Source organism: Bufo bufo, chromosome 2 (assembly GCF_905171765.1).
Source record: "Bufo bufo chromosome 2, aBufBuf1.1, whole genome shotgun sequence".
Taxonomy (NCBI): Eukaryota; Metazoa; Chordata; class Amphibia; order Anura; family Bufonidae; genus Bufo; species Bufo bufo.
Genome location: NC_053390.1, coordinates 190,115,559 through 190,135,141, shown reverse-complemented (window position 1 = coordinate 190,135,141; position 19,583 = coordinate 190,115,559). Strand labels below are relative to the sequence as shown.

General features: G+C 42.4%; 1 protein-coding gene across 1 annotated transcript in view; it reads right to left on the bottom strand.

The window, feature by feature from the left end:
• Positions 1–19,583, bottom strand: part of SLC12A2 (solute carrier family 12 member 2) — a 123,714-nt gene that overhangs the window by 74,547 nt on the left and 29,584 nt on the right. The window contains exons 3-5 of the mRNA XM_040415980.1: positions 8,749–8,868; positions 6,751–6,826; positions 5,270–5,365 (exon numbers count right to left, since the gene is read on the bottom strand). Of these exons, the coding sequence (XP_040271914.1) occupies positions 5,270–5,365; positions 6,751–6,826; positions 8,749–8,868 (292 nt within the window). The remainder of the gene's footprint in view (positions 1–5,269; positions 5,366–6,750; positions 6,827–8,748; positions 8,869–19,583) is intronic.

Genomic DNA, 19,583 nt, shown 5'->3' with positions numbered 1-19,583 from the left:
ACAGGATAATGACCCTAAGCACACAGCCAGCACAACACAGGAGTGGCTTAGGGACAACTCTGTGAAGGTCCTTGAGTGGCCCAGCCACAGCCCTGATTTGAGTCCATCTATGGAGAGACATGAACATGACTGTCCACCAACAGACCCCATCCAATCTGACAGAGTTTGAGAGGATCTGCAGAGAATGGCAGAAAATGCTCAAATCCAGGAGTGGAAACCTTGTGGTATAATACCCAAGAAGATTGGAGGCTGTAATCACTGCCAAAGGTTCTTTAACTAATTACTGAGTAAAGGGGCTGAATACTTATATCAATGCAAGATTTTTGTTTTTTCTTTTTAATAAATTTGGAAAGATTTCGAGCATTCTGTTTTCACTTTCTCATTATGGGGTATTAAGTTAAAAATGATGGGGGGAAACAAAACAAAAAACTGTTCTTATGTTAGCACAAGGCCACAACATACTAAAATGTGAAAAAATTGTTCCAAATGCATTGTATTAGGAATGCTTTGCTGCTACTATAGTGCACTACCAGCAGTAGAAGCCAAGCCGTGAAATGAGATCTACTGTTTGTTAGCACAGCGAAGACAAGTAGATTGCAATATCATCCAGCTACTGAAAGTTGTTCTCATGTGCTGTATTACTGCTATTACCTCACTAATAAGTCACAGCCAGCAATACTAGCCCAGCCCTGTCTCCCTCCCCCAATGCTGGCAGCCAAGATCTGTAACATTGAACATTAGCACTGATCAGTTTGGTGTCCTGCTACAGCGGGGAGCCACCTAAGCCCCAGAATTGCAAAGGGTATAAGTAGTACAGCTTATGCACTAGTGGTGTCGGCCATTATAGTAGAAGACCGGACACCTGTTAATCGGCAGTAGCAGGAATACACAGGGAGATCTACAAAGGCACAGAGATTCCAGTATATAAAAAAGAGCTCACAAAACTGGAAGTGCAGTGGTCATATGACTTCCCTTCTCATGGTATCGCTAAAAGTGAAAGCCAACGCACACACTGATATGTCTATATATTTCCTTTAATTCCCCAAGCTCAGTGCTGTGAAGTCTTTATGAGACAGCCCTAAGGAAGGTGTGCACTACTACTGGGTCATCTGCTTCTTGTGATTTCCATCTGGGCATATATTGAGCTATATGAGTAACTGTAGAGAAATTTAAAAGGGGAAGTGTAACCGATTATGCACTGGAAAGATCAAAGAATTGCATGTAGAGGGTTACATCAATAGATTAAGGTTTAGCAGTTTGTCTAGAATTGTTGCTGATCAACAATCCTTCTTGTAACTTGGGTTGGCCACACATTTATTCATTGTATTCTTTTATATGGGGCAAACATATTACATTAAAGAACACAGAACAGTCAGAACAAAAGGATCAGGCATGTTGAAATTCCATATACTTTCCCCTTCTTTCCCCCAATATCTGCCATCTTTGTTGGTACACCCTCATACATATTAGACGATGGGTGAACCCAATATTAGGGAAAACCTAATATTAACCACTTAAAGACTGGGCTATTTACCCCCCATTTAGTTTTGTAAATCATTTTTGAGCTTTTTTTTTTGTCATTTGAATTTCAGAAATCTTTTAATTTTTTCCTTTTTATAATCAGGAAGATGTAAATATAAAAAAGGAAAAAAATAATAGAGATATATATACCGTATATATATATATATATATATATATATATATATATATTTTTTTTTTTTTTTTAATACTTTCATTCTGTCTTCATTGGTTAAGAGTCAGTCTGATATATAGGATATATGGTTATGGTTAACAGAAGCAGAGCTAGAAGCTGCCTCTACTTCTACATGTGGTAGCTTTTTTATTTTGTCTTTATTTATTTTACACCTTCGTTTGTTTCTTTTAATGTTTGTGTGTATTGTTAAAAGATAAATTGACAGTATCCCCCATAACAGTGACCTCTACAGCACCCTGCCCCTTTAACAGTGAACTCCACAGTCCCCCCACCCCTTAACACTGACCCCCCACAGTGCCACGCCACTTTAAAATGGGACCTTCACAGCAGCCCGCCCCTTTAACAGAGTTTCACAGCACTCCACTACCTTGACAGTGACCCCCACAGTACCCCGCTGCCTTAACAGTCACCTCACAGTACCTTGCTGCCCAGTGACCTCCAGTGTCCACCCCTTTAATAGTGACCTCCACAGTGGCCTTCCCCCTTAACAGTGACCTCCACAGCGCCCTGTCCTTTTAATGCTAGGGCTACACGATGACATGTGTCGTGCGACATTGTGTCTCAACAATTTTTATAATGATAGGCTATGGTGTCGCACTGTGACATGTGACATGCTGCGACTGATGGATTTTTCTGCCACTATCGCGTCGCAGTGCGACACCATAGTCTATCATTATAAAAATTGTTGCACGACATTGGTGCAACATCAATGTCGTGCAACACATGTAGCAGTGTCGTTGTGCCCTATGTGTCGTGCGACTTATTGTAGCGCGACACATTATCGTCGTCTAGCCTTAGGCTAAAGCTGACCTACAGCAGTGAAGAAAAATGGCTGGATGGTTATGGAAACCTGGAGTAAAACTGTGTGTATGTGGAGACTAAGGGCCTGCGAGCTTCTATTGGCTGATAAGGGACATGTGACCGTGTATGGCAGTTGGAATATGAAGAGAAAGACTTGCAGGCTTGTATTGGCTAATGCAGGTCATTTTTTGGGAATATCTCAGGAACGGTACGTCCTAAAGAGCTGTGACCACCACAAGATTTCTTTCCAGGTAGCAAGGGATGTGTATGCCAAGTTTCATTGAAATCGATGGTTGCGTTTTTGAGTGATCGCAGAACATACATACGTTTTATAATAAATTATATATATATATATATATATATATATATATATATATATATATATATATATATATATATATATATAAAATTACCATCTCACTGCTGAAGCCAGTTATTGGCTGCAGCAGAGCATGTGACCATGCAGAGCCGAATGTAAACACCGCAGGGCCTGGAACATGGACACAGCAGAAGCAACATGGAGAACCGGAGCAAGTAAGTATGAACCTTCTGTTTAGAGAGGCGCGCTGCGGACACTTGCTAAAAACTGATTATCCCCAGAGAACCCCTTTATACGAGATATCTCTAATAAGGGACGCACACAGCCAATGAAGCGCTTTCTGCTTGCCCCAGGGTGACAAACCTTAGTATTCTCTGGCATTACATATATGGCTGAAGGAAGCAGAAGTTTCTTACTACGGCACATTGTTCAGTAGCTTGTAGCTCTCCAGCCAGTGGGGGTACTACTACTTCCAGAAAGCTTTAACAACATGAATCTGTCAAGACATGCTGGGTGTTGTAGTTTCATATATAACGATACAAGGTTCTCATCCCATTTTTCTATCATTTAGCTGGAATCTGACACGGTTTGCTGTTCTTACACAGAAGTAATCGATTTTCACAAGTAGTACACTTAAAGAAGGAGAGGAGCCAAATAAGGAAGAAACTCAGTGACTTCCGCAAAGTAATTATAAGCAAAACTCTACCACAGTCATTGGTGTTCAGTGAGGTAACAACGTGAAGCCCGACCAAACGGCATTAAAAAGTGTGACACAACAAGAAGTGACATTTTTATCATGTCAGCCACGCTCCTCGTAGGAACACATAGAGCCAAGATTTACATGTGATTCATCCTTCTACTCACTAGAAGATAAACAGCTTCACACAAGGGCTTTTTCTGGCACCAATTTCAATTGCTGGAAATGGGGATTGTCAAGTCCAGCTCTCGAGGTCCACAATAATCACAATGACTGGGAACGTGGAGAATGAATGGTTACAATTTGTATGGGATAAAGAATTATATTATCTATGTGAAACCCGTCTCAGATGTACAGCGCCATGGAATTAATGGCACTTTCAAATAAACAATATAGCAAGAAACCGCAGAACAGGGTTTTTTCTTGAGCTATAATATTAATTCCGATACAGTTATATGGATAACTAGTTAGGAAGAACCCCAAAATGTCAACCCAAAGTAAGGCTACTTTCACACTCGAGTTTGATGCGGATCCGTCATGGATCTGCACAGACGGATCCGTTCAGATAATACAACCCTCTGCATCCGTTCAGAACGGATCCGTTTGTATTATCTTTAACATAGCCAAGATGGATCAGTCTTGAACACCACTGAAAGTCAATGGAGGACAGATCCGTTTTCTTTTGTGCCAGATTGTGTCATAGAAAACTGATCCGTCCCCATTGACTTACATTGTGTGTGAGGACTGATCAGTTTGGCTCAGTTTCGTCAGACGGACACCAAAACGCTGTAAGCGGAATGGAGACGAAACGGAGGTAAACTGATGCATTCTGAGCGGATCCGTTTCCATTCAGAATGCATTAGGGCAATACGGATCCGTTTCGGACCGCTTGTGAGAGCCCTGAACGGATCTCACAAACGGAAAGCCAAAACGCCAGTGTGAAAGTAGCCTTAGAAGAACAAGGAGATCTGAAATACAAATGAAGCAAGTAACTAGATATAAAAGCTGTAAATCACTCTTTATCAGGGTCCATAGTACATTGAAAATATTATATCCAGAAGCCACTGTAACATGCACAACCAATATATTTAGGATCTGTGCAAGTCCAGACATATCTGTGACTAGGCCTGTTCCCCTAAGAGGCATTTTGAATCTTTCTTCTTGGACTGAGAGGCAGAAGCAGACACTCCCAGACTAGAAGGTAATCGCATCTCCATGAGCATGCTCCCCAGGCAATGTGTCAAGAAAGCCTACACTATTATTAACGATTAATCTGCACCATTATTTTACAATCAGAAAAAACATTTAACGGGAAATATATTGCTTGTAAGTTCAAGGCAGTCATAATGTTAGGAGAAAATGAACCCTTTATTAAGGTAGTCCCAGTAGGCGCTCTTCAAAAAGCAGGAAGTCTTAGATGCTGCTGAGCATAGCTATTCTTAAGACACAAATATATAATGCATGAGGCTGTCCTGACCCCAGCAGGACCAGCAATGATCGCATTAAGAGCCGGAACACAAGCTTTGATTTTTGTAAATGCTGTATTATACACCACCCTGTGAAATGGAACGCATAATAAGAGGATGCACGTCGGTAACAGGCGACCATGATAAAAGGTGACATAGATGACTATATTACTCTAGATAATCAGTTGAGCTGAAACTAAAATAATCTTGCCCTTTGGAGACAAAGTGTCAGCAGCAGAAGGAGAACCGAAGGTCATAATAAAGTTAGTTACCTCCTCTTACAAAGCCATTTGTAGCAATGGCCGAAGTAGACAATCCAGTGATGGTCGTCACCACGGTGGCCATGCCAATGACAACAATGGTTAAACCTGGGAAAGAGGAAAACAGAAACTTTCACACACAGCTTTGAAGTAGGATGCAACAAAGTAAATATACATGGGGGCGTTATCAAAGCTTTTACACCCTACTCAGAGATAAGGTATAATGGAACGATTTACTCTTGTTCTGTGTTTTTGACCAGCACCTGGTTTTGGCTCACAATAACGGATGGAAATAACTGATCAAATAACTGAAATGTGAACTTGGCCTCGGCTTTTTTTTACAGGATTGTGCATGATACAAGAACATGGGTGTGCTGCGTTTTTGTATATTTTTTTTCTAACCTAACGTATACGTCAAACGGAGGCATAAAACGTGTTGTGAACCCACTGTTTGTAAGTCGAAAATTATGGCTCATGCCATATGTGTACCATTATTGGCTTTTTTTTCTAAAGCGGCAGGAAATGTGGAGGTGCTTACCAAATTACCACGCAAAAGGTAGAAAAAAAAGCAGGCTTGTGTCGCTGCACTAGGCAACAAAGACACATTTTAGGCATATAATAAAGTAAATAGAATCGTGCCACACTCACTATAGAAAATGTCAAATGCTAATGCTGCATTATAAATGTGAGATTCTTGGCAATTATTATTTGTGCCCGTCTGCCAGCGTCAAGGCGATCTCATAAACACGAGAACCTAACACTAAATACATATATTTTATTATGGGCTTGGCATGCATGTGGAACCTGCATTCCCTGAATGTAATGGAGGCCGGTATGGCACCAGTGAATGTCGTATTTAGGGTTAGGTTCCCGTCTTAATGAGATCGCCTTGACGCCGGCAGACGGGCACAAATAATGTTGTACAAAATGTATTTGCCAAGAATCTCACATTTATAACGCAGCATTAGCATTTTACATTTTCTATAGTCAGTGTGGAACGAATTTATTAACTTGAATATTTGTGTTTGCAGAGTGCTGTTGCACTGTTTGTTTTTTGCTTTTGTGCTTTCAGCCATGGCAGCATGCACCTGCGCACTGGGATGTGCTGACTGACGCCCAATTTTGATTTCTTTGCACATTTTAGGCATGTTATGAAACTGGTTTACATCAACCATAACGCAATCAAAAGTAGTTCACGGCATGTGAGGTAAGTATCTGGAATTTTTAAGATATGCTCTCCGAGCCGAGAGTAAACATCAAACACTGCCTCTTTGACACTCAAGTGAAAATTGCTGTTGCATCTCTGGATTGTCTGGAATTTCACAGGGAGAATTTATGTAAGTCTTCATATCTGACTCTGCATCTTCTGCTCCGCTAAAGCAAATCTCTGATGCAACATGCTTTCATGTCTTATTATTAGGAAAAAAATTGTTCTATCTGAAGCAGGAGGCTCTCCTTCACAGCAAACCCATGAACAATCAGAAAAAACGCACCGATTCCAGCGTGGCCGACAATCCACGACAACCGGATGAATAGCATCACACCCCATATATTCAGCATGCATCGTACCTAGGTGACAAGCAGGGGAAAAAAAGAGCAACATAAACATAAAAAACAAGGAGCAAATTGACCTTCAAGGAACATATAAACAGATTAAACCCATTCCATCATCTTCTATAAGTTTTCTGTAGATTCAGTTTATGGTCTAAATTAGAATTTGGAATTAAAAACAGACTAGAATTACAATTTGTTATCGTAATGTAAAGCATGTGTAACCAATCATTGATACGACACGCTGATAAAAATAAATACAGCTAGCACCATAGCGAAATAAAGTCAACTTATTAGTATAAATCTTAATACTATAGCAACACTTGAAAGTCATAAAATCAAGAAAGCAAACAAGAGTTTGCCCTGGGGGAAATATCGGTGTCCAATATAGTGACACAACACATAAAAAGGAGAATAATACACCAGTTTGCTGTAATATTGTTTACCATTGATCAGTGTAGAAAAAAAATTATATAAACACTCAAAAATGCTAGATTATGAAATAATTGGGGCAGTTCTAGAAGAATATAAAACTGAAATGTAATGGTAGAGGCCCTGTTCGAAGCAATCTCTAAACATAATGTGAAAGAAGGTTTCCCACGATGGACAGGTTCGGCGAAGAATCTAATCTACCCTATTTTTCGCCTGATAAGAGGCACCTAGGTTTTTGAGGAGGAAAATAAGAAAAAACTTTTTTTTAACCAAATGGTGTGCTTCTGGTGGGTATTGAACTAAAGGGGGTCTGTAGATGACACACTGTTATGGGGGGGATGACAAGCATATAGCACCTTATGCTGGTGGTATTAGTGTCCCTATGAGTCAGTGTCTCATTTCCTCCTGTATTACAGTCATTAATGTGTCCCCTCATGTCCCTGTGTGTTACAGTCAATAGTGACCTCATTACAACGGGCCCTGGTCACAGCAGTCTTCACATGCAAAATGTCTCTTCAGTTCATCCCCTGGCAGTGGTGCTTCTTTATTAAACTAATCACCTGTTGCAGTACTCACTATCAAGGCAACGTCGCGTCACTCATTCGGTCCCACTTCATTAATGACGCGTCAGAGTGAGTGACGTTGCTGGCCTGCCTGCTGCTTTGATAGGGAGTACTGCTACAGGTGATTACTTTAACAAGGAAGCACCACTGCCAGGGGATGAATTGAATAGACTTTACATGTGACGACCCATGTGACCAGGGCCGGTGTAATGGGGTACAGTGACTGCGCTGGGCCCCACCGCCAGTGCAACAGCAGTTTTGTCTACTATCTTTTCAGTTAGCCATTAAAAAGGAATCAACCACTAAGGATTCTTATTTTATACCTTCCATTTACTGCTAGCATGAAAAAATATCTTTGTACATAACAATAGTATGACATGAAAGGCTTTTTCCCTTGGAAAGGGTGTGTAGTTTATTCATTGCCTTTACTTTAACCACCACCTCTTGCTGCAGAGAACGGCTGCCCCGACCTACGCCTCTGCCTCTTACTCTTTTGTTCCCTAGGCAGTGAAGCTATGGAAATATTTCCTGTCATGGCAGCCGCATCATCACAACAGAAAGGTTATAAACTGCGAGAGCTAAAATGAGAACCCATACTAACTTGTATCTTACAATGGTCAATATCATACTTAACCGCTTTTCTTTTAAGAGTCACAGTGGTTTTTTAGTGCCTTTAGTAAATATGCAATGTGTGCCGCCATTATTAACACATTAACATTGGGCAGGTTTCATTTCTTCTCTAGTACGTGCTCACTAAATGAGGCGTTTCGTATTCTATGGCAAACTACAGACTGGAGCATGAAGCATGAGCCTGCTGTGATAAATTTCCATAAATTGTGTGTCAGGATTTTGGGAAATAGTAGAAATATACCAACATAGCATTCATAGAGCACAAATATTATTAGCTGCACACCAGCAAATATACAACTTATATTTCACGCTCACCAATACTCCTTTAATCCAGCCAAATTTTACCACTCCTTTGCCATCAGCAACGTGATTGGTCACGGCATCTCCTGTCGGTGTTCCTTCTTCTCCATTGGCAAAACCATCTTCAAATGGTTCCTGAAAACCCCAACATGACATGGAAAGGTTAGTGAAAGACTTCACATTCATTCCTAAACCTCTACACAAAGAGTAGAACATCACTTTCCATTTTGTAAATGACCCTCAGGCAGGCTTCGATCCTTCCACATAAAAGGATATGTACTTTTGCAACCATTTTGTATTGCTCTAATGCATTTAAAATAAAAATGAACGCAAATCCGTCTAAAGAAAACAATTTTGTTTTTATATAGTTCCTATGAAGACCAATGTGTCTCCATGTTTAACGACTGAGAACAAACCCTACACCCCCATGTTATAAGGCCACCTTCCTGGGACAGATGAAGACTTATTAGACAAAAGAGGTCATAAACTGGGGAGAAAGGGGCAGCTAAAGTCATTTGCAGACAAAAGGCTAAACTGCACTGCTTTCCAGGTAACGTAGTGATGCTACTGCAATAAATGCATGCCACAGACCGTAAATCTCCAGGCCACCCAATGCTGCTGAATAAATCCAGAGACCAGAAGATATACATCAAAAGCAGCCTTGTTATAATTCAAGTTTTGCAATAAACAACTTATGTTCTTATGATCATAGCGTGTGGGCACTAAGATTTTCAGCCTTAGGAAACCTACCGAATGACATATTGGTTGAAAGGATACATTTTTTATAAGTGTTTACATGCCTAGGTTAATAAAGATATCCTGTAAACCTGCCGGTCATATTCTTCTTCTCAGAGATACCTACAAGAAGTTGCGCCTCAAATTAGAATTATGCTATACAACTTTCCACTTGTTTAGCCAACCTCCTGTTATATGACTAACAGAAAGATGAAAGGAGGGCCGGCTAAGACCCTTTAAAAATTGCATAATGTAAACCAAACAAGTTTTAGATACCTGGAGATACATCTAGTTGTAGATAGTCAACTTTCAGCTGTTCTCCCATCATGGATCCCTCACCAGTCTAATTGGTATACGACTCATTATTTCATCCCTTTTATTTCTGTACCGTTTGCCTGTCTGTATGTCTTTTTTTCATCTCTTTGTAACTTTTTAGAACAGTACCTGTAATTTAAGTTGTTCCTTGCAACTCTAAACATATCCCCACCCTCCAAGTAGTGAATTGCAGTGGTACCATTGAAGGCCAGTGTGCTAGAGGTTTGCCTGTCGTATACTAGAACGCAGTGTGTTCCTGTGAGTGTTGGGCATCTGTAACCGCGGCGTTCCATCAGCCATATAGATGGATGGTGGCAGCGTTGTATGTGGATGTGCAGATGTGCTGGGGGGGCTGATTCACGCCTTGGTAGCCTAGGCACTAGGAGAGTGTGAAAGCGAGAGTAGAAGAGGAGTTCCCGCTTACAGTCACATCCAAGGTCCCAGGGGCAGTGAATACCAAAGTGCCCCTCCTGACCCGTTGTGTTGCAGGTGTGCCCGATTGTGACAATGCAGCTATAGGTCACTCTTTTCTATCCAGCTTTCTTTTTAACAGTCTATAGGCTGAGAGAGAGGTGTAGCAGATGACCAGCAGATCAGGATATACAGGGTACCCTAGTAATACGTAACCAATGATTGCAAATACAAAAACAGCTTTCAAAGCATACAGTGTTGGCATGTGTCCATAAAGCACAAACACTCAGACATGAAATAAGCAGGTCTTTTCTAGAGGTTGGGCAGACAAGTGGCGGCATGTGTTGGTGTTCTTAATGCGGGATGTGATGCCGCGTATTCGCAACACTTGGGGCAATGATAGTGAGGTAGGAGTATCTCAACAATGAATGGACTAAAAATAGCTGAAGTACAGACAGCTGGCCCTATATAACCACGCCTGTCACTGACAAATGCCACCCTACCTAACTGCACGCTTTCTCACACTATGTATTAATGTTTGGTAAGAGAAAGGCTATGGAAAACTACTACTTCTTAACCCAAAAGGAAACATTGCCTCTGTCAGTCAGTAGAGTATTCCAGTGAAATGACCTTTGAAGCTTTGTGTTTGCTTCTGTATATGCATGCAAACACTGAAAAACACAAAGCCATATCAGAAGCCTAAATGACCATCCTAACAGCCCGGAACGACATTATTAGCACACAAGAGAAAGGTTAAAGGGATGTGTAACGGATGGAGTGTCTCAGGTCATCAGTCTAATCCAGGGACGGCCGACCTGCGTCTCTCCAGATGTTTTGCAACATCTGGAGAGCCTCAGGTTGCCTATCCCTGGTCTACTCTATCACACTCCCGGAAACATCACTTGCATGCCCCTGTTATTTATACTGACAGCCTGGCCAGGCCTTCTGACAACAGCTTCGTCACCAACTTTTCACACAACTTTGCATAAACCAAATAGATACAAGCGATCATAAGAAACTTTGTAATAGGTCTTATCAGTAAGAAATCTCTAGTTCTCATGTTATCAGCTGTTTACCTCTCCCCTGCAACTCCCCTTGCTAATTGCTTTTAACTTTGAAAGTCTTAAAGGGCTTCTGTCAGCCCACTAAACCGTTTTTTGTTTTTTTTTGTTTAATAATAATCCCTACACTGCGATCTCTGCATACATAAGTAAAATAATTTTTGTTCAGTAGAATTTGATAAAACGCTATTTTTATAATATGTAAATTACCTTGCTACCAGCAAGTAGGGCGGCTACTTGCTGGTAACAGCCGCATCCTCCGATCCTAATGACACCCCCTCCGCATTGTGATTGACAGGGCCAGGGAACGGAATCGTTCTCTGCTGGCCCTGCCTGTTTTCATTCAATATCTGGCGCCTGCGCCGCGGCCGTACCCATCTTCAATCTGCGCAGGCGCACTGAGAGGCGGCCACTCACTCGGCCGCTCCATCCTCAATGCGCCTGCGTCGATGACGTCACATCTAAACCCGGCGCAGGCACATTGAGGAGCAAGAGGCCGAGTGAGTGGCCGCCTCTCAGTGCGCCTGCGCAAATTGAAGATAGGTACGGCCGCGGCGCAGGCGCCAGATATTGAATGAAAACAGGCAGGGCCAGCAGAGAACGATTCCGTTCCCTGGCCCTGTCAATCACAATGCGGAGGGGGTGTCATTAGGATCGGAGGATGCGGCTGTTACCAGCAAGTAGCCGCCCTACTTGCTGGTAGCAAGGTAATTTACATATTATATTATAAAAATAGCGTTTTATCAAATTCTACTGAACGAAAATTATTATTTTACTTATGTATGCAGAGATCGCAGTGTAGGGATTATTATTAAACAAAAAAAAAAAAAAACGGTTTAGTGGGCTGACAGAAGCCCTTTAAACCTGTCCAGGAAAGATCGGCTCCACAGAAAGATATTACACATGTCAATACAAGTCTATAGAGAGAAGGGAGGAGTGAGCAGGAGCTGAGTGAGACAAACACAAAGAGACTGCACAGCTATATAGGAAGCTTATATCTCAGCACAAGTGCTTTATTCACACCCATACAGAGGAAAGTACTCCTCCATGGGACTGCTTCTGAGTGAGTAATGGAAGGTTAGGAAGCAGATTCTCCTCTACTAGCTAGTCTCCACCTTTCCACCTTTGGTAGAACTGCAAACTAGATATTCTTTATGCACAGGGCAAAACTGCTAAAAAAAAATGCCAAATGCAAGTCATATAGTGGCCAGAGATACTGTACTCATGTACACACACTACACCATTGATTAATGCAAAGTATGATAATAGGTTAGGTCCGCTTTAAGACCATTATCTTTTCACTACAGTGAACTGACAAAACTTGTCAAACAAGTAGCAGAAGTTTCGGACCTCAACCCAGTAGTGCTGATGGAAATTAGTAGACTGCTAGTGAACACCATTCTCAACAGTCAGCATATATTAATATAGGACTACTAGATGCACTGGTCTAAGAAAAGAAGCTGCTGAATTGTACTTTTAGAAGGAATATAAGTATTTACAAAAAAAAAAATTGGGTCAGGAATCACTCTTGAGAAACACCCAGCTATCATATGGAGTCAAAACTTTAACTGATGGTGGATGTTGCTGCCGCTTCATTTTTTTTAATGTCATGAGTGGGTGACAGGTCCTCTAACTCCCTGCAACTAACATAGTTTCCTGGCAGCTAGAAAACAGCAAAGTATTTATAGCATTAATGATGCTGGAAGAATTAAGAATTTGTGGTCTAATTTGTTACAGCAAGTGTGACCCTACCTAACCCGATTAAAAAGGAACCTGACCTAAATTCCAGCTAAATATCACCTAATTCTTACTCTGATACTATTGCCAATCGGAGCAGTGAGTATGTCCTATATCACTGGTACATTCACATGCATTATGTATGCTCTCCAGTACTGGAATAATGTTACCTTAAAAGGGCTGATTGCACAGGATTTCTTCTCAATGGATGTATGCAATTCTATGAATAAGTGGAAAACATAGAAGTCTAGTCCACAGAATCACTTCAGGGATGTGCAGCGATTCCCCAGGAATCTTGCTAAGAAAATGTTCACTTTTTGATATAGCTTTTGAAGCCAAAAGGAGTAGAAACTTTCTTTAAAGGGCACATTTGTACCTATGACACTGGCTGACCAGTTACATGTGCGCTTGGCAGCTGAAGGCATCTGTGTTGCTCCCATGTTCATATGTGACCGCATTGCTGACAAAAATGATGTTTTAATATTTGCAAATGAGCCTCTGGGGCAACGGGGGCGTTACCATTACACCTAGAGGCTCTGCTCTCTGTAAAGCCTCATTCACACGTCTGTGTCCGTGCTCAGATCCGTGAGAAGGTGGTCAGTAATGCATCTGTGAAGCTGTCCGTGAAAGATCCGTGTTGGGTCCATGGGTCCGTTTTTTTACTGTCCATGTTGATCCAAGGAGTTATTCTGATTGCCTGATTGGAGTCGGGAAGGAATTTTTTCCCCCTTAAGTGGGAAAAATTGGCTTCTACCTCACAGTTTTTTTTTTGCCTTCCTCTGGATAAACTTGCAGGATAACAGGCCGAACTGGATGGACAAATGTCTTTTTTCAGCCTGATATACTATGTTACATCAGTTTTTCGCCAACACTGCACAGCTAAAAATAATTTTCAAAACATCTCTTCCTAATGATCCGTGAAACACGGACCCATAGACTATAATGGGCTTGATGGATCCATGAACACGGACAAAATAGAGCATGCATCCATGCGAAAAACCATAGACCCATGGATAGTGCTAAAACACTGATGTCTGAATACACACATTAACATTAATGGGGACGTGTGCTGTCCATGGAGAACACGTACAGCACACGTCCGTGAAACACTGATGTATGAATGAGGCTTAAAGGGGCAATCCAATTTCTCAAACAGCCCCCCCCCCCCCTTCCCCATGTGCCAGGCTCCTCACAGGTAACCCCGCTTCACTCCTGGTCCCCACACCGCTGCTGCTGCGTCTCCCTGTACACAGATGAAAACATTCGGAGGGGGGGGGGGAGCAGGCGGGAACGAGCCTTCCTAGCATCGCAGGTGACGCTAGGGAGGCTCGTCCCCGTCTGCCATTGGATGCCCCCCCACAACCGACACAGGGAGAAGCAGCAGCGGCAGTGCGGGGACCAGCTGCGGGCACCAGCAGCGGGGTAAGTATATTACCTGTGAGGGGCCCAGCACATGGGGGGTGGGGGGGGGGGCTGTTTGAGAAATTGGATAACCCCTTTAACTGCTGCTCCCTCTCCACTTTAATTGACAGAGCCAGGTGCAATGACGTTTTCACTGTCTGGCCCTGTCAGTGCAGAGGGCGCAGCAGTTGCAGAGCCTCTAGGTGTAATGGTAACGCCCCCATTGCTCCTAGAGGCTCATTTGTATATATTAATACTTCATTTTTCTCAGCAATGCGGACACATATGAACATGGGATCAACACAGATGGCTTCAGCTGCCAAGCGCACATGTAACAGGTCAGCCAGTTTCATAGGTACAAATCTGCTGACATTACCTTCAAGATCTACTTGTGATACTGGCTTCAATACAGCATGTGTAAGCGCCCTAAAAGACGTCCTGATCTCTGTATGTAATGTAATAAGCTCTTATTCAGGAGCACAGACGCTGGTTGTCTAGTGCCCAGTGGGGGACTTAGCTTTCTCCTTGCACCCAGCCAAAACAGCTGTTTGCAAATGGGTGTTTTTTCCATTAAGGGAAAGACTGTGGCTTGGCCCCATTTCCTAAACCATTGCTTCATCCATTAGAAGGCACTACATGGCCACAAGATTATTTACATTTCCTTTTGTCAATTTGCGGGCTCCAAAAAAGAGAAACCGGTGTACTATCTGCAGGAAAACGTGTGGAACTGAACCAACAGTAGGGTTACACTAATGCCACCAGCCAGATAGCCAATGTGCTCATTAGCTTGCAGCCTTCACCGCATGTTTGGCAATGTATTCTTTCCCAGTCTAAATTGTTTGCTGGCCGCAAACAAAGTCACTACAGTGTGTGTGTATATTGTGAGGGGTAGCTTTCTTTCAGGGGATCATCCTCACAGATACGGCTTCAGGACACCAGGTTTAAGGTCCAAATCGTACATTTATTGTGGCATACCAGCAAAAGCAGAACAAAACAAACACTCGCCCGTCCAGGCTCTAATACATAACGTCCCTGACTCACCCATTAGGTACAGTTCACACCCTGTGATCACATGCGGCTTTCTCAGCCAATGTCCCACAGCCTCCTGGCTGTACAGAGTACAGTAACCCACTGTCTCCAGTCCAATGTCTCTTGTGGAAAATTAAGGCTCAATAGTCTGCCTGAATATGGCCCTGCGACCCTCCCAGGCATCGCTGCAACCCCCAACCCCAGGCTAGCACCCAGCCTCGTGGCCCTTCAGCCTTGCCCGGCTGAGACCACACTCAAGGCCTCCAGGCCTTTGTCCATGGGTTTTACCGACACCCTGGGAGGTGCTTTATGCTAGCCCGAGTACCTCCAGCTGGTCTCACCCGTGGTGGAATAGGGGTGTGGACCGCACTATCCACCCCTTCCTTGCCTCTAACCTGTGCGAGATCTGTCACTGTCTCACAATATGTATATATACTAAAGAATCTGGCATTTTGATTGCACGGGTACTTGCTTGATAATACGGCGAGTTCCGCATCCTATATACTTAGCTGCTCATGTTTCCTGAGAAATTTGAGGTAGAGCTGTGATCATGGGGGCAGATATTCATCTGGACTTCCCGTCAGTAATTCTATAGAACAAACAATTTATAAAAATCTCTCCTGCCTGAAATAACCATTGAAAGGAAACCAGAGTCGGCGTCAAAAACATGTACGGGAGAGAGGAATCTTTCAAACCACTAATCAGCAATGGCGTGATTGCCCTTGGTATAATCATCGCGCACATGCTATTATTTTCTAATACATGGATGATCACGGGATTTAGATTTGCTGATGGCACCAACAATAATTTTGATAGATGCCTGATCAGTGGTGAACAATACCGGTATCACAGATCATTTTGTGAAATAGTGAATGTGGCGCACAGGAATAACTAGGACCAACAGAGATGCACTCAGTAAAAAGGACTCACCCTGTCCCCTTTTAAATGGAAAGCGTATAACAAAGTGGAACTGGGCACTCAAGGTATCCGGACCATAAGGAATTTATTAACACATAAAATAAATGAATAAAAAGTATCAGTATGCGCAACCTATGTTATACAATGACAACCTAATATAAAACAAAACTAATCGGCAAAAATTGATGATGTATAGGAATAGATAATATGTAAAAATATAAAAAGGCATATAAAAGCAATATCAGAGTCCAGTAGATATAATGACGACGAAATAAATGACGTATGGGCTCCAATAGTGAATGATCCCAAGTATAAATAATAGCAGCAAAAATGTCCTGGGATAAAGCCAATGAGTTATCCTGGTATGATACCACAATAGAAGGTCCTGTATGCAACAGTAGAAACAAGGTATGCAGACAGAGGTAGCGGCGTCCCACTGGTAAACTTCCACTGTAATCGTTATGAAAGCCTGCCGGAGAAGATTGGAACGGTCTTACCGTATCACTTTGTCCCAAAGTCGCTCAACTGAATGGTCCTGTACCTGTAGAGACCAATGTTCACGAGCGTTGTTCGTCCTCACTCTCCCACGCTGGCAGTTGTTTGACACGTGCAGCTAGACTCTCGCTTGTGTTGCCGGTCTTGCGCTGGATAATTCAAACTGCCATTCGTGCAGCGGACGATATCTTTATATAAATCCGGCAGGCTATTCACATATATCAAGTGGTCACAAAACTTGAGGGTCCTAGCCCGGCAGTGTGTTCAGAGACGTCACCGGCTCTGATGGGCGTGCTTTAGCGCTGCCCATCAGTGCCAGTGACGTCACCAGGCTTCCTGGCAGGCCCATGGAGAGCCCGGTTAGTCACCGGAACTCCTGAAAATGCCTTTGCCCTGTGCGATGTAGCGCAGGGCATAGGAGAGCATCAGAGCATGAACTGCTCCAATGCTCAAGTCAGGGGGGCTGCCTGGGTAAAAATGGAGGTATGTCCGGGTTCAGCTCTGAACCCGGACAACCCCTTTAATCACCATCTTCTATGGAAATGAGAAAAGCCTTACCGTTCAAAGCTGCTTTTGGGTCCATAATCTAAAAAAGTCATGATTGCTAATCTATGTAAACCCAAAGGGTAACCACACTAGACAAATCACTATGGTAAAACACCCATGTGTCTGCAGAAATGTTTCCACAAACCCTTCATCCTTAGAAATATAAGACCATGCCTTCCTACGTGGCTGCTCTCAGCCATTACAGTCACATGTGCCACTAAGTATACACTATCTTTATAAACAGTAATCTAGATAAATATTAGTTGTAGAGATCCATGCATTTCCCCCCCCCAATAGTAGTAGACTAACTAGTTTAGGTGAACTGGTGCCTATAACCTCCAAACTGTTGTGTCACATTCATCGTCCTTGGCTTTAAACAACGCAGAGTATTTGTGCCTCCAGGATAAAAATTATCCAGTCTGAAAAATCTCACTTTCACCGGGTACCTTGAAAACCTTAACCACTGTTGAACTAGCTTGTCAATAAAGCGGCCACGTGACGAGGACACATGCCCGCTGAGATCTCTTCTGTATAATGAATGGGGAGAGGGGCTTGTACATCTCAAATCAGAACGCTAAAAGTCACTGAATTTAATAAAAATGTAAAAGTTAATTAATTTTTACTAAAGAGGAAATCCAAGAGTCAGACAGGCCTCCCAGAGTGGCCGACCAATGGAGATAATACTTACCTGGGTCACCATCAATGGGTTTGGTGTCTAATGCTCCCAATTCCATCAATGCCATGCTGAGATCAACATCCGTTAATGGGGGGCTGGGGTCCAAGTTGTGACAAATGCCGCCAACCTCAGGTCATGTGATGCATGGGGGTGTAGGTCACCGCTGCGGCCTGTGATTGGCTGCAGTGGTCACATATCATCGACATCTATGGATGTTGATCTCAGCGCGATAGGGAGAGGAAGAGCCGACCCGGGAGTGTTAGACACCAAACCCAGCGGTGTTGACCAGGTAAATACGATCTCCCATTTTGGGTGGCCTGTGTGACTCTTGGATAACTCCTTTAACATGCCACTACTAAAATATTTGATAGATAATAGTACCAATGAAAACTGATGTACTATGGCAGAGTGATGTGTGCATTCTCTGTGACCTGTGCAGAGGTTATTGTGCAGGGAGGGGGAAGAGGAGAGCTTTGGCCATATAGGTGTCATCTATCATTGTATGCCTGTCTGTGATAATAATGAGATGTCCTCTGAAAGGTGACCTGTACAGAACAGGAAGGGTCAGCCTGTTCAGTGAAAAAAAAATTATAGTACAGATTGTGTATTATTCTTAATCTGACATTAGCCATTTCCAAAAGTAAAAATGGTTTAATGAAAATGGAACAGGAACTAGCCAGGAGCACATTACCCATCAGAAAGGATGCTGGCAGCAAGGGTCAGCCAATAGGAAGCTCCAGTGTCAAGCTCTGATAATGTGCCATTTCCTATTGGTCTGGAGAAAATTGGATGTCAGCCATTTTGTTTTCTCTGGTGGACGGGTACACAATTATGGACAGCATAACTGAGATTACAAGAAATCATTCCCTTCCTACCAATACTGGAATAAAGAAGTAGTGGGAGTATGGTTCTATACAAAAGCACTACATGCAGTCCCATTCTCAGCAAATTTCAGGAAATATCCTTGCCTATATTTTTTACTTTTGACGTCCCATCAGAAAGAAAACCAGCGATGAGCCTCCTATGCTCGGTATACAGGCACATAGTGCACGGATCCATACGGCAGTGTGCGAACTGATGTCTAGTGAGGAATGCAATCACCCACTGGAAAAATATATATAATACCTTCATATAATGGCTTGCAATAAAACATGCATTATTTTCCATGAGATTCCAAAAGAATTAACCTCTTTGTAGAAGTAAAGGCAAATGGATGTACAGGGAGTGCAGAATTATTAGGCAAGTTGTATTTTTGAGGATTAATTTTATTATTGAACAACAACCATGTTCTCAATGAACCCAAAAAACTCATTAATATCAAAGCTGAATATTTTTGGAAGTAGTTTTTAGTTTGTTTTTAGTTTTAGCTATTTTAGGGGGATATCTGTGTGTGCAGGTGACTATTACTGTGCATAATTATTAGGCAACTTAACAAAAAACAAATATATACCCATTTCAATTATTTATTTTTACCAGTGAAACCAATATAACATCTCAACATTCACAAATATACATTTCTGACATTC